General features: G+C 34.3%; 1 protein-coding gene across 1 annotated transcript in view; it reads left to right on the plus strand.

Annotated features, from left to right (window-relative positions):
• LOC107439018 (kielin/chordin-like protein) overlaps positions 1-13,669 on the plus strand; it is a gene marked incomplete in the record, with an annotated part of 149,883 nt that overhangs the window by 85,210 nt on the left and 51,004 nt on the right. Inside the window, 8 exon segments of the mRNA XM_071188088.1 lie at positions 1,246-1,425; positions 2,688-2,858; positions 5,703-5,785; positions 8,486-8,747; positions 10,474-10,650; positions 12,020-12,193; positions 12,270-12,443; positions 13,406-13,488. Of these exon segments, the coding sequence (XP_071044189.1) occupies positions 1,246-1,425; positions 2,688-2,858; positions 5,703-5,785; positions 8,486-8,747; positions 10,474-10,650; positions 12,020-12,193; positions 12,270-12,443; positions 13,406-13,488 (1,304 nt within the window).

Consider the following 13,669-nt stretch of genomic DNA (forward strand, 5'->3'; position numbering starts at 1 on the left):
AGGTGCTCCAATATGCTGAAACCACATGTTTTGGCGTGTTGTAACTGGAATGCTAACTATCAGATCCGGCAACACTCCTTCTAAAAAAGTATAGGTATTCCCGTCTAGGCGTTAGAGTAGCAGGTAACATGCCACGTATAATTTAGGCCCAAACTTTTATTGGGTAGCGTTGTTAAGTTGTATTGGCACGTATACACGTCGGGTTTTCATGCACCTACACGTGTATGTTATGCGGGCTCAGAACACCGTCCCATGTAAAAGATGCTTAATCAGTGAACAAAATCCACGATTGAAAATCTGACTTGCGATCCATTTTTGCCAATACCATCGTGCGAATACAACTAGTTAAAGATAATTGTCCTCACACAGTGCATTCTTTGGACGTGGTAGGGGTGTGGCAAGTCCTCGTACAGTATGTGCAGATTGCCCAAGACCTGTTCGATTGCTCGGAGGATTGTGTCCGGGTTTTTTCTCAAATTACTGTGATACAGCTTTTTCTACTACATGTGTGTGTGTAGTGGGCTCTCAACCGATGTCACATCGAAACCTGGAAAATTCCAGGCTTATGCTATCTGCGAAATAATTTTCCAAACAAGCATGACTTGGTTGAAGTCTGTTTGGGTCCTAAAATAGATCTGTTCCACTGTTCGTCCAATTCCATTTGCAACACCATACACGTATATCATATTGGCCAATTCTACGTTATTAAACCTATTCATCCTTCCCCTGCAACGTCCTCGCGTAAAATCGTTGCACTTCCTATTCTCTTATCAGCCTGCGAACATTGCCCACTTGGGTTCTAGTTTGTATTCTCGGATACAAGTTCTATTGTAAATCTTGTTCATCATGATATGATAGACCAAATCTGCATAATTGGTGCAATCAGAAATAATTCTACAATCAGACAATCAGTAATAAATCTATATCTATAATCGGGGGGTCAATGAGTTAGGTATACATTATTAGGGGCATCAATAATGAATAACTTTGGTCTTCATAATTTAAGGCAGCAGTTTTCAATCGGTTAGGTATCCGTAATTGGGGTGACTATTAATCAATCTGTTTAGTGTCCACATTTGGGTTCGATTGGTTTCATGTTCATATTTGGAATCACCAGTAGTCAATGACTATGGTGTCCACAATTAAGGGCAAATATAGTCAATTAGTAAAGGAATGGCTTTTCTTCTCCCTGAATATTCTGTTTTACTAGTTATAACTTATTAAGAATAAGTTTTACTTTTGAAGGTTGTTCTTATGGTGAAAAGAATTATCTTGATCATGCTACATTTTATGATCCACATAACACATGTCGGGAATGCCAGTGCCAAACAGGAATAATATCATGCCAACAGAAATCATGCTCTGTGGTCCCAGACTGCTTGAAACCTATTTACATTGAAGGACAATGTTGTCCAGTTTGCGAAGGTGAGTAATTTTTATACTTATGAAGGTGATATACTTAATTTTGCAATTTAATTTATCGTTCTTATTAATTAGCTAGTGTATTTAATTTTTGTGTCTTACACAATTAAGATTTCAAGTAATTGCATAAAAATCCGACTTATAAAGAGTAATTCCTTTTTTATTTCGCACACTATACATACGCATATAAAAGTCATACGTTTTAATCTAACATGAAAATTATTATTGACTGACCTTATACAAACATAGATTCAGGAATCTATTTTATTGTTCTTAAATAAAAGAATTAGAGGAATAATAATTACTGTGACTTTTATTGATTTATTGACATTTTTAGCAGTATGTAACATATTTGTTTCCAAAAAAAAAAACTTTTTACAAGGTATGTTCCGAAAATAACAACTGTTGCTGGGATAAGAACTTATACCAGTTGATTCAATAAGAAAGTTTCTTAAAAAAAGAATCATATTTATATAATTAATCAACTAATCGATTTGTTTGCTAATTACACTGTAAAAAATGGATACTCGATTATCCTAAAACTCTCCTTTTTGACGAAACTGTTTCTTGGTGTATGCTCCGAGCAAAAATTTCGTCAAAGTGACAAAATAACTATCGTCACTTCTTCCAGGAAACGAATTTCGTCAAAATAATGGAAATATTTCGTCTTTCTTTTTTTTTCCAAAATTGCCTAATGTACATAACTTGTATTGCCTAATGTATATATCTTGTATTGCCTAATGTATATAACTTGTATTGCCTAATGTATATAACTTGTATTGCCTAATGTATATAACTTTTTAATAGTCACTTTAACGTGTGTACCATGCACATGAAACAACACAAGGACAGATAAATAAATTGCACCCATACCCGAAGAGGAATTTGAACTCATCTTCTTGGTACAAGGACAACATCTTGACCCCCGTACAAACCGGTCAGCGTAATTTGTCAGTTTATTTTCGATTGTCTAGTATTTATTCTTGGTTCGTCATTCTAGTTAACAATGCATTATGGTGAGGTCTTCGAATTGAGGAAACGATTTCCTCATACATTTGAGAGTTCGCGTTTCGTCACAAATCGAGTGATTTCGTGACGAAATGATTCTTAAAATGAACGAAATACTACTCAAGAATTGCTGAATTGTCAAAAGGGAGAGTTTTATTTCTGGAGAGCATAACTATAATCATAAACTATCATCTCTATTTACTAGTTACCTTAATGAAAAATGTTATTTTTTATGGAAAATTATTTTTCATTTTCAGAGTGCTTCTTTAAAGGCCGTTTGTATCCTAATGGTGAAAGGTTTCTAGATCCTGACAACCCTTGCAACGAATGTTTTTGCGAATACCCAGATACAATTTGCGAATTATCAGAGTGTTCTAATAATGATTGTCTCGATACCCAGAACAACATGTGTGACATCAGAAATGCAGGTTCTACATTTTTGATTATTCCCATCTTTACATTTTGACACATATAAGAAATGAAAATTGTAGAGACATTTTTTTTAAATTTTAAAATTACATACCAAATAGTTATCTCGAATACCTCTCTTGGGGCAAACTAAGGTTCCATGTCTAGGATCTTCTCTTCTTTCGTTCCTTCCACTAAATTAGTTGTATGTAAATGTATTACATTGTTTTCACCATGCACAATACTTTTCACATTTAGATTGGATTAAATATGTAGTTAAGTTTTATATTTTATATAATTTTGAGTTCTATATAGTTTTTAATGCTTACTTTTTTTAAAATTTGTTTCAAAATCAAGACGGAAACAAGAGTTCCTATGACTCACCACATGCTTAAGCTGAAAGCATGCTAGATAGTGCTGCCTTGAGGCTGTTTTTCGAAGTCTCTTATGAAATGATGCTTCCTTGCGAATAATAAGCTATTTTTATAATTGCTGTGAATTTGCAACAATCAATCATATTAGTTGGATCAAGTTTAGCCTATCTAAAACCAGAGATGTCCATGCTTATTTTGAAAAAGGTGCAAAAAGTCCATATAGAGAATCGCCACAGTTATGTGAAAATGAAAAGCGCTTGTGGTCTGATTTTTTAATACTTAAAAGCTTACTCCAATGGTATTTGGGATCATAAAAATTTGTAAAAACTAAAAATAAGGCAGTGATTTTGAATATTTTAATCTAGGAGGGAAAATGTCACCAAATTGGCAATTAAAAAAGTTTAACTTTTAAAATATTTGTGCTAGGTGTCCATTCTAAAGCCCAGGAAATTCCTCACGGCAGGATGATGCATATAGCTTAACCCTTTGACGGTTATGAACGAGTTCTGCTCGCAATTGAATCGTGCCTCATAATGCGCGCAAACGAGTTCCGCTCGGGAGCAAGATTTCGACCGTAATGGTTATTAACGAGCACTACTCGCGTAGTGAAATTTTTCCCCAATGCGCACTGTCGAGCTGAGCTCGTTCGCCATTATTATTCTGCATTGGCTATGTTAAAAACGAGAAGTACGTAAAAACTGTTATTTATGTACTACGAGTACTTTAAGAAATTTTTAAAACGCTTGAGGCGAGCTATCTACCGCATCCAGAGATGCTCCGCTTTGTAAAATAGTATTTCCTAGTGATAGTGAAAGTCAAGTTACTTTCAGTTTAGTGTTTTTCCTTTTAAGTAATTTTTTCACCACTAAATATCAAAAACTATAAGTATCATATAAAATGCAACGTTAAAGCAACAGTCTACTAGTTACTCTATTAAAAAGTAGGCGTAACTGTCCTTCTCCAACGAAATTTACTACATAATTTGCTACCACCTTATTATAACAATTCCAGAGAGCACAGCAGTTGGCATCGCCGGAGAAGGGTGACATTTTCGGAAGAACGGCGGTGGAAAACAGCTGCCACTTTCGACTACTGTTTGCTCGTAATACTGCGCGAATTAATGAAACGAAAACTGCTCACTTCCCTGACCGTCAAAGGGTTAAAAATCATCGCATTGCTTTAAGTGTAAAGCACTTAAACTGTGGCCTTTTTTTAAATTTTCCTTGATGGCAGAGCTTCAAAAAATAACGTCAAGTAAAGAATTCTGCTAAGCACCGCATGTAGGACATTTCGATGATGAATTCTGTTTTTTTTTTTAATCTTCCACAATGCTTTTCATTTTAGGAGTGATTAAAATTCATTTTAAAATTTCTCCAATGGTGATTTTGGAACCGTGGTAACTCAGGGGAAAGAGCATTTAGCTCCCAATGAGGTGATCCTGGTTCGAATCTCAGCGATGAGTGGTTGATATGAATTCTGATCCTAACTTGCAACGATCATGTGTTAGAATCACCTCGCAGTCTGGCAAACTTTTCATGTTTTTCCTCCCCATACAACGCAAATGTGGGTTAGCTCCATACGAAAGTCTTCCAGATGGGTAGTTCTCAATGCTTAATCAAAGGGTTCACTGGCCTTCTCAATTGAGTTAAAAATTTTAAATCTACAGAGTTGAACACTGATAGTTGTAAACTCAACTTCTCAACGCCGGTAATAAAATAAAATAAAATGCCTATTTTCAAAGTTCTAGTGGATCAGCGGATAGAACGTTCGCCTTCAAATGAGGTTACCTAAGTTTGAATCCCAACTGCGGCTGGTTGACAATAATCTTGCACCCGATCCTCTTTCCCTTGAGCTAACCGTGGGAGGTTTTCGTGGCTTTCTACTCTATGTAACGCAAATGTGGGTTAGTTCCAACAAAGAGACCTCCACGAAAGCTAGTTTGTCTCAATGTCTATCTCTTGTCTTCAGTGTTGGGTAATAAAGTACAAAGCTACGGTATTGAACAGATATATTGAATTGATAGTCGTAATCTTAGAATTGGGTCAGCTGATCAAAGTCGATTATAAAATAACCATTTTCACCAATAGGAACAATACAGTTTTGAGTTTTTCTATAGCCTCTAAACAAAATTTTTTTATTCGGTTTCAAAATCAAGATAGAAACATACATACTTCATACTCCTATATCTATCTACATGTTGCTGTAAGCATGCCAAGTGTTACCATAGATAAAAAATTCTGTTAAACGCCATCTGCCGGCCATTTGTATTATTTTTTTTAATAATGAAAGCATTGTTGTGTGAAACATTAAAGAACTACTTCACTACAAAATTACTCTGTAAAAGGAAAAAAAATCATCAAAATAAACATTGTTTTTTATTTAAAGGAATTCATTCTTCTATTCATATAATTCATCCTATCCCATCTCGTTTCATTTATTATTATTTTTTTTCAAAATAATTTATTAAAATAAAATCTTATCGTATTGCAGAGTGCTACTTTTATGAAGATACATATGAGTCAGGAGCAGTTTTTACTCATCCAGAAAATGCATGTGAAATTTGCAGTTGCATGGTAAGATAAATAATAACTATGGTAATACAAATAATACTTCTGGTCTTATTGTCTTATCTTGTAATGTTTATTTATTTAAATCTATGAACAATATCTAAATGTGAATAAAATGTTGTTTTAAAAATGTCAAAAATTTCCTTAACTTTTTTTTAAAAATATTTAGAAGCTAAATATTTTCTATTTCGTATTTGATTTATTTTTTTAACTCGATATATAATAAAAATTACAATAACTCAATATCAAAAAATAATATTTGCCAGTGAATAAAACATAACCGATAAATGAAATAAAAGTTTTAATTTTAAAAGCACATTGTAAACTAGCTCACCACTTTTAATTTGGGCATCCATTTGTAAATAACTTTACCTCTGATGAAGTAGGTTTGAATAAAATTGGTAACAATATGCCAGTTTTAGAAAGTTCATGAAAGTTATAACAAAAATTCCGTTGGTGGCATTCATAAAATTTATTTTACGAATAAAAATAAATAAATGTCATTAAGTTTCCTACTTTTTATAACACCTAAGAGGTGGTGATAATCATACTTACGACTAAAAAATGTCATTTAAATATGAATTAATTTTGTCTAATAAGCTAAAGGAATTTTTTACTTCTATCAATTTCGATTCAAAAAAATATTTCAATTTTCCCTGACTAGAAATAAATGGCCCATTTAAGGGTTAATATCATTAGTTAACTATAGTCATCCATAATACCATAAACCACGTATAATTCAAAACTTTCTTCTGAACTATATTCAAACTCAGACACAGAACAAAGGAGGTCAACCTCCTTTGTTCCTATAGCTTATATTACATAGGGATACATAGAGGGTGAATGGGGGGTATAGGGAGAACAGGCGGGGCTGTATGAGAGAGAATAGGTAGTCCATTACATCTAATAAATAGAGGATTCTCTAGTATAGCAGTATTGTTTGTCTAAGCTAAGAACTCCTTCTGCCACACAGTCTGAAGCCGTCTGGTGCTATGGAAACAGGAATGGCGCATTTTAGGGAAGGTAGCTTCACTCTAGGACTAACACAATAATTCGAAGAGATTCCCTATCTCTTGCCGAACCACTCCAAAACAGTGACCCAGCACCCCTACTTAAAATAATCATGCCTCGTTACCATGGTCACCGCCACAGATCCAGACGAATGTTTGGAAGAGTTCTTATGTTAGACATACTATACTCCCTCCTTCCTTTAAGGGGAAGATCTAGTATACAGACTTTCCACACTCCCTTCAGGGAAGGAGGTTGCATAGAGTAACTAGCTCTATCCCTGAAGGAGAGGAGGGAGGGCTTAGTTACTAGCTTAATATTCTCATAACGTCATATCTTACGTCATACATATTAGAGCTAGATACACTATACACCCTCCTACCCTAACGTGCAGGATAGGAGGTAGTGATGTTCAAGCAGGCTTTTCTAAATTAAGGAAAAAATCGATTTATTTCAGTAATTAAGAAAATTTAATTAATTAGGAAATTAACTACACATATCAATTATATCACTTATTAAATTAAACCGAAGGATACATGTTCATCTCAGACAAGATCAATAATCAGATCAGACAATCGATTTATTTCAGTAATTAAGAAAATGTAATTAATTACGGAATTAACTAACCATATCAATTATATCACTTATTAAATTAAACCGAAGGATACTTGTTCATCCCAGACAAGATCAATAAAGTTAAAAATAAACCAACGGATCACGTCGAGCGCTCTAGAAAAACACTTGTTCAAGGAGGAAAATGTTGTTGTAGTTGTAGTTTATTTACGTCGCACTAGAACTGCACAATGGACTATTGGCGAAGGTCTAGGAAACATCGCTGAGGATGATCCGAAGACGTGCCATCACAATTTTGATCCTCTGCAGAGGGGATGGCACCCCCGCTTCGGCAGCCCGACGACCTGCACGCGAAGTCGAGCACTTTACGGCAGAACAGTTTAACGAGNACAGTTTAACGAGGATCAATACCGCACACCCTCGGTCCCTACGCAGACTGATCTAAGTGGTCACCCACCCGCACACTGACCGCAGCCAGTGATGCTTGACTTCGGTGATCTGATGGGAACCGTATCTTAACGATCAGTCCACTGCGGGACTCAAAGAGGAAGAGAGACTTGTCTGAAGAGGAAAACAGCCTTGAAGATGAATATAAAAAGGCAGTGCGTTCCGAACGAAAATAACAAACTCAGAAAGGATCTAATGTAGTCAGCATCATCTCATCCTTTTTCATCACCAACAGTGCCAGTTTCCTTCTAAAATGCCTCGACCTGGAACCAGTACAAGTTCATCACCATCCGAATGGAAATTCGACTGTAGAATAACAGTTTTCGGAATTCTAAGCACGATCCGTTTAGACGACTGCTCCCTCTTAAAAACTCTATTCAAAAAACGATCAGTTGTTTTATTGGAACACATCCCCGACAACACTTGCGAATACAAAAAACTACATTATCACGGAATAATCGAATTAAATTCGAATCAATGTTTCGACAATGGCAGGGGTATCATAGATGAAAAAAGTTAACAATCATTAGTTAACCCTAGACATCTATGATACCCCACATCATGTGTAATTCAAAACTTTCATCTAAACAAATTTCACACTCAGAGATAGTTATAAAATTAAGTGGCATATTCTTTCCATTATCATATTATTTTTACACAAAATCTTGTTTTAAAAAGGATGGAAGAACTACTTGTTTTGAAAGAAGTTGCCCAGCAGTTCGTTGTTCTCACCCAGTTCAAACAAGCTGTTGTTCTGTATGCACTGATGGTTGTTGGTTTGATAATACAATTTACGCTGAATCGCAAGTATTTGCCAATCCTCAAAATCCTTGCAACGAATGCACTTGTCAAAATGGTAATGTTACATGTGGAAATAAAGAATGTCCGAAAGTTGACTGTGAATATCCCATTATACTTGACTGTTGTCCTACATGCAGAGGTGAGATTAAGATTTATTAAAAACATTTTTTAATAGTCTTAGATTGTCTTCAAAAGTTTTGCAAAAACATTTCAGATTTGCACATTTAGAAGTTATTTTAAACAATTATTAATTTATTTTGCATGTTTCTTTTCCTTCTTATGAGTTATTTAAAAGTACTCTTGAAACCACAGGCATACATGTAACAAGCATATTTAACGGCATATTTACCAGAAAATATATGGTTAAATGCTGATAAGTATTTTTACTAGTTCAGCAGTAATGTGTAATTTTTATTTGTGTGAATTATAAACAAAATAAATCAAAAAATATACAAAATAATATAAAACGAAAATTCTTAAATTCAGATGCGTTATTATTAAAATACATAATCATTTATAGAATGGCAAAATATAACTAAAAATTTATAATTCAAAATCATCTAAGAAAAAACTATAACTCTGATTATAAAACTATTTGTTGGAAAATGCGCATAAATAAGAGAAAATGTTAGTGTACTAATTTAATTTTCGCATTTAATTATGCAGTTTATTCTTACGAATAAAAACAAACTTTAATATACTAATTTTCAATTCGAAATATTTCTTTTTTTTCCCCAATGCCCACCTGTGTTAACATCCGTCAATTCAGGCATATACAAGGCGCTTCTGTTGGCCTCTCTTTCAGGGGCACCATATTAGGTGGGCCAACGTCGCTCCCACAGTGAGGACAGATAGTACAGAGAATGAAGGAACATCCATGGCTTGCCCGGGATTCAAACCCAGAACCTTTCTGATGCAAGGACAGTTTCCTGCCCCCTACATAGGCCAGTCGGCAATATATCNAGGCATATACAGGGCGTTTTTGTTGGCCTCTCTTTCAGGGGCACCATATTAGGTGGGCCAACGTCGCTCCCACAGTGAGGACAGATAGTACAGAGAATGAAAGAACATCCATGGCTTGCCCGGGATTCGAACCCAGAACCTTTCTGATGCAAAGACAATTCCCTGCCCCCTACGCAGGCCGGTTGGCTCAATTCAAAATATGAAAATATTTTTTCTCACTCTTAAGATAATATATTAGTATACCGATTTTTAAATAATTGAGGTAGGGAATTTCGTCACATAAATAAGAGATAAACGTTATTTTATTATTTTTTAGTTCGTTTGAATAGAAAATTTGTTCACATGAATAAGAGATAACTTTATTAGATTAACTTTTAGTCTGTTTGTATAAAAACGCTTTCACATAAACGAAACAAAAAATGCAGAGATACAAGCTGCTCCAGATTCCACAAAATATTTTTAAACAACAGTAGAGAACTATAACCAAAATTTGCAGATTTTCGGTTAATTTTGGCAACTTTTTAGAAGGCTCAACTCGGCATAGCTGTCACAAAAAGGCGTTTGTAATAAGCCTTTGAATTATTTAGAAATAGTAGTGAGTAAAAGCCCCATAAAATGAATTTACTTACCAAGAATCATACACACTGTCACTAGAAAATATTTATCATTAGCCCGGAGCAAGCTGGTTTCTCTGGAAATGTACTAAATATTATTTTATTTATTTATTGTAATCTTTGTTCTTCTCATAAAATAATATATTTGAATACTAATTTTAAATTAAATTAAGTTAGAAAATTTGTTCTCCTAAATAAGAGAAAATGTTAGTATGCAAGTTCTTCGTGTGTGCAAATATTACTTATTCATGTCATAAAAACTTCCGTAACATTAAATTTATTTTTTAGATTGTTCTCAAAATGGTGAAATAATACCAGATGGACAAGTTCTGGACTACATAAGCTCAAATGAATGCGAAATTTGCTCTTGCAAAAATGGCAATATTGAATGCCATGCAAAAACTTGCGAGGAAATACACTGTTCTAATCCAGTAATTATCGATTGTTGCCCTGTATGCAATATGGGTATGTTTATAATAGTTATTAATATAATTACATTTTATCTAAGATACCAGAGTAGATCGAATACAAATAGGGACTATTTTATTTTATTCTTGAATTCTCGGGGGATATAGACGTGATTTTAAGTAACGTGGGTTGGAAAAATCACAGTTTGTTACTTAAGATTCTTTAAATTTAAGCAATAATAAGAACAGGTTGAAAATCTGAACACTTAAACCCAATCATGTACCAGGGTTGGTCTTAATGATGATTTAAATCCCTCCCTTGTTCTTGCCGTCTTAATAACGATTGGTAAAAGTTTTGAAATGTCATTTTTTTAAACTTAAAAATGCAACTTACGACCTAAAATGGGACCAATTTTTTTATTTCATATATTACAGAGATACATAAAAAAACGTTACATCTATATACTTGGGTTCAAAATGAAGAAAAATTTCTGATTTGGTATATTATCTACAGAACTTTTAGAGTGATTTTAAAGAAATAATTGAACAAGAAAACAAAGATTCTGTCTTACAGATTTGCATCCTGGAAGCTTGAACCAAAGCCCTGTGTCGTTTTTTTCAATCTTTCAGCAATGTTGTTATGAAGCCGTAGGTGGTAGTCAGAGGAGAATCTAGAGTTACCGTTATGTAGCCCTGGATGTTAGTCGGAGAGGAATTGTGAGTTACTGCTATGTAGCCCTGGGTGGTAGTAGGAGGGGAATCGTGAGTTACTGTTATGTAGCCCTGAGTGGTAGTCAGAGGGGAATTGTGAGTTACTGTTATGGAGCCCTTAGTGGTAGTCGGATGGGAATCGTGAGTTACTATTATGTATCCCTGGGTGGTAGTCGGAGAGGAATCATGAGTTACTATTATGTAGTCCTAGGTGGTAGTCGGAGGGGAATCGTGAGTTACTGTTATGTAGCCCTGAGTAGTAGTCGGAGGGAGATGTGAGTTACTGTTTGGAAGCTCTTTATGGTTGTGGGAAGATTGTGAGTTACTGTCATGAACCTCTGGGTGATAGTTGAAAAGGAATTGTGAATTGCCATCGTCTTCTCCAAAAGTTCTTTAAAGTTCAAGTCTGGATATCTTGTCTGGAAATCTTGGATTAGGTGATCTTTACGTAGACGCACGTTGCCGTCCATTCAAATAGAGTCATGGCCAACCATACCCCTGAAAAGATTAGCACTAGTGTTACGCACGATATAAGTTCGTATTATAACTGTCAATTGGTTTCTCTATTAGTATTACTCTTGTATTCATATCAATTATTTTTAAAATCAGCCCAATTGTTCTTGAAATCATCAACCAAACCTAAAAATCCTTTTTTGTATACCAATGAAATTCTTCGCAAAGCAAAGATAAGTTAAATAAACGAAACTATATTTCAGGATGTTTGTATAATGGTCAAATTTATGATTTTGGATCTGAAATACTGATACCTGAAAGTATCTGTGACACTTGCATATGTACAAATGGTAGTATAGAATGCAAACAAAAGACTTGCAATGAAGTAGAATGCTCCAATCCAATCATAAAAGACTGTTGTCCTGTTTGTGATTCAGGTAATAATAAAAATATTAATTGTTCCTAAATATTATTGAATAAAATGAATTATTAGACTCCATTTTTTGTCTTTAGGATGTTCGCACAATGGTGAAATTTATAACATTGGAGAAGAGATTGAATTTTCGATTAAATCCTGTGAAATCTGTATTTGTACTGGAGGAAATATTGAATGCAATCCAAAAGCTTGCGACATCGTTCATTGCACTGATCCAGTTATTAAGGATTGTTGTCCTGTCTGTGACTCAGGTATCGCTTCTATAATTTCTAAATAATATACAGGGTTTCGCCCTTAACCAGCACTTCTAGAAAAGATAAAGCCTCCTCACAAATCAAATTAGTAATCCGACTTAACGAACGCATAATTCGCAGTAGTTGAAAAATGAAACAGATGTTACTAACTTCAGGCTACTAAACTGCGCAATGGGGGGAAATACTAAAAATGTCACTACGTCCGGGCTACTAAAGAATCAGATTTTTCGTTTATGGTAAACCGTGCGGAGGCCTTCTCTCTTTCAGGGGGTGTTGCCTTAACCTGTTCCGGACTGTAATAAAGCATACGTTATCACACGATTCTCCATTCACGTCCCAAGGTACCGTACATGAAACTAGCCTTTCTGACTCCAGCGGCATAAGATCACATGGATGTAATCTCAATTCGGTACTCTCGTGTTAGTACATGTACTTACTCTTTAATCTGTGCGGACATTAGAAGCACTTCTTTCTCTTTTTATTGATCCTGAAGGGCAACAATATTTTTTTGCATTTTTGTCAAAACCTAGTTTTAAAATATGCCTATTTGTGATTGCTAATTAATACGTGCATAAAGAAAAAAAATAAAAACTGTTTCAAAACTAACAATTATTAACACAGAAGACAAGGTTAAAAACATGAAAGTCTGTTTGATTGTCTAAATTTAGAGGAGGTAAAAACAAACAGTATAAACACCTTCCATGAATCAAACAGGTTTTGATATTTTTAACATCACTTTTCAATATTAATTCCTAGAATTTTATTTGAGTTTTTGTATACTTGCGTGAGTTTTGTATACTTGTTTTATGCGATCTCTAATCTGAATATTTTTTTTAACTTCATTCTTAATGAGAATTCTTAAAATATCGATAATATGTTTGGTGTTTTCAAAACATCCTATTTTCTTTCAAAAGAAATCGCTTATACGATAATTTTAATGTTTTTTTTTATTCATTTAGGTTGCTTTTATGAGGGTAAAATTTATAATGTTGGTGCAGAGTTTGATGATCCAAAAGATATTTGTTCAGAATGTGCTTGCATGGTAAGTTTATCAATTCAGAAATCCAAACCTTATTATCAAGCAAGTGAATGATTTTAAGCTAACAAATGGCGTTTTTTTTCTTCCTCGGAATAAATAATTACAGAATATGTATAACTATTATAACTGCTGTCACTTAACTAGCATATATAGTCAAAGTTTGGCATTGAGAAACAGAGTGTGG

Source organism: Parasteatoda tepidariorum, chromosome X2 (genome assembly GCF_043381705.1).
Source record: "Parasteatoda tepidariorum isolate YZ-2023 chromosome X2, CAS_Ptep_4.0, whole genome shotgun sequence".
Classification (NCBI taxonomy): Eukaryota; Metazoa; Arthropoda; class Arachnida; order Araneae; family Theridiidae; genus Parasteatoda; species Parasteatoda tepidariorum.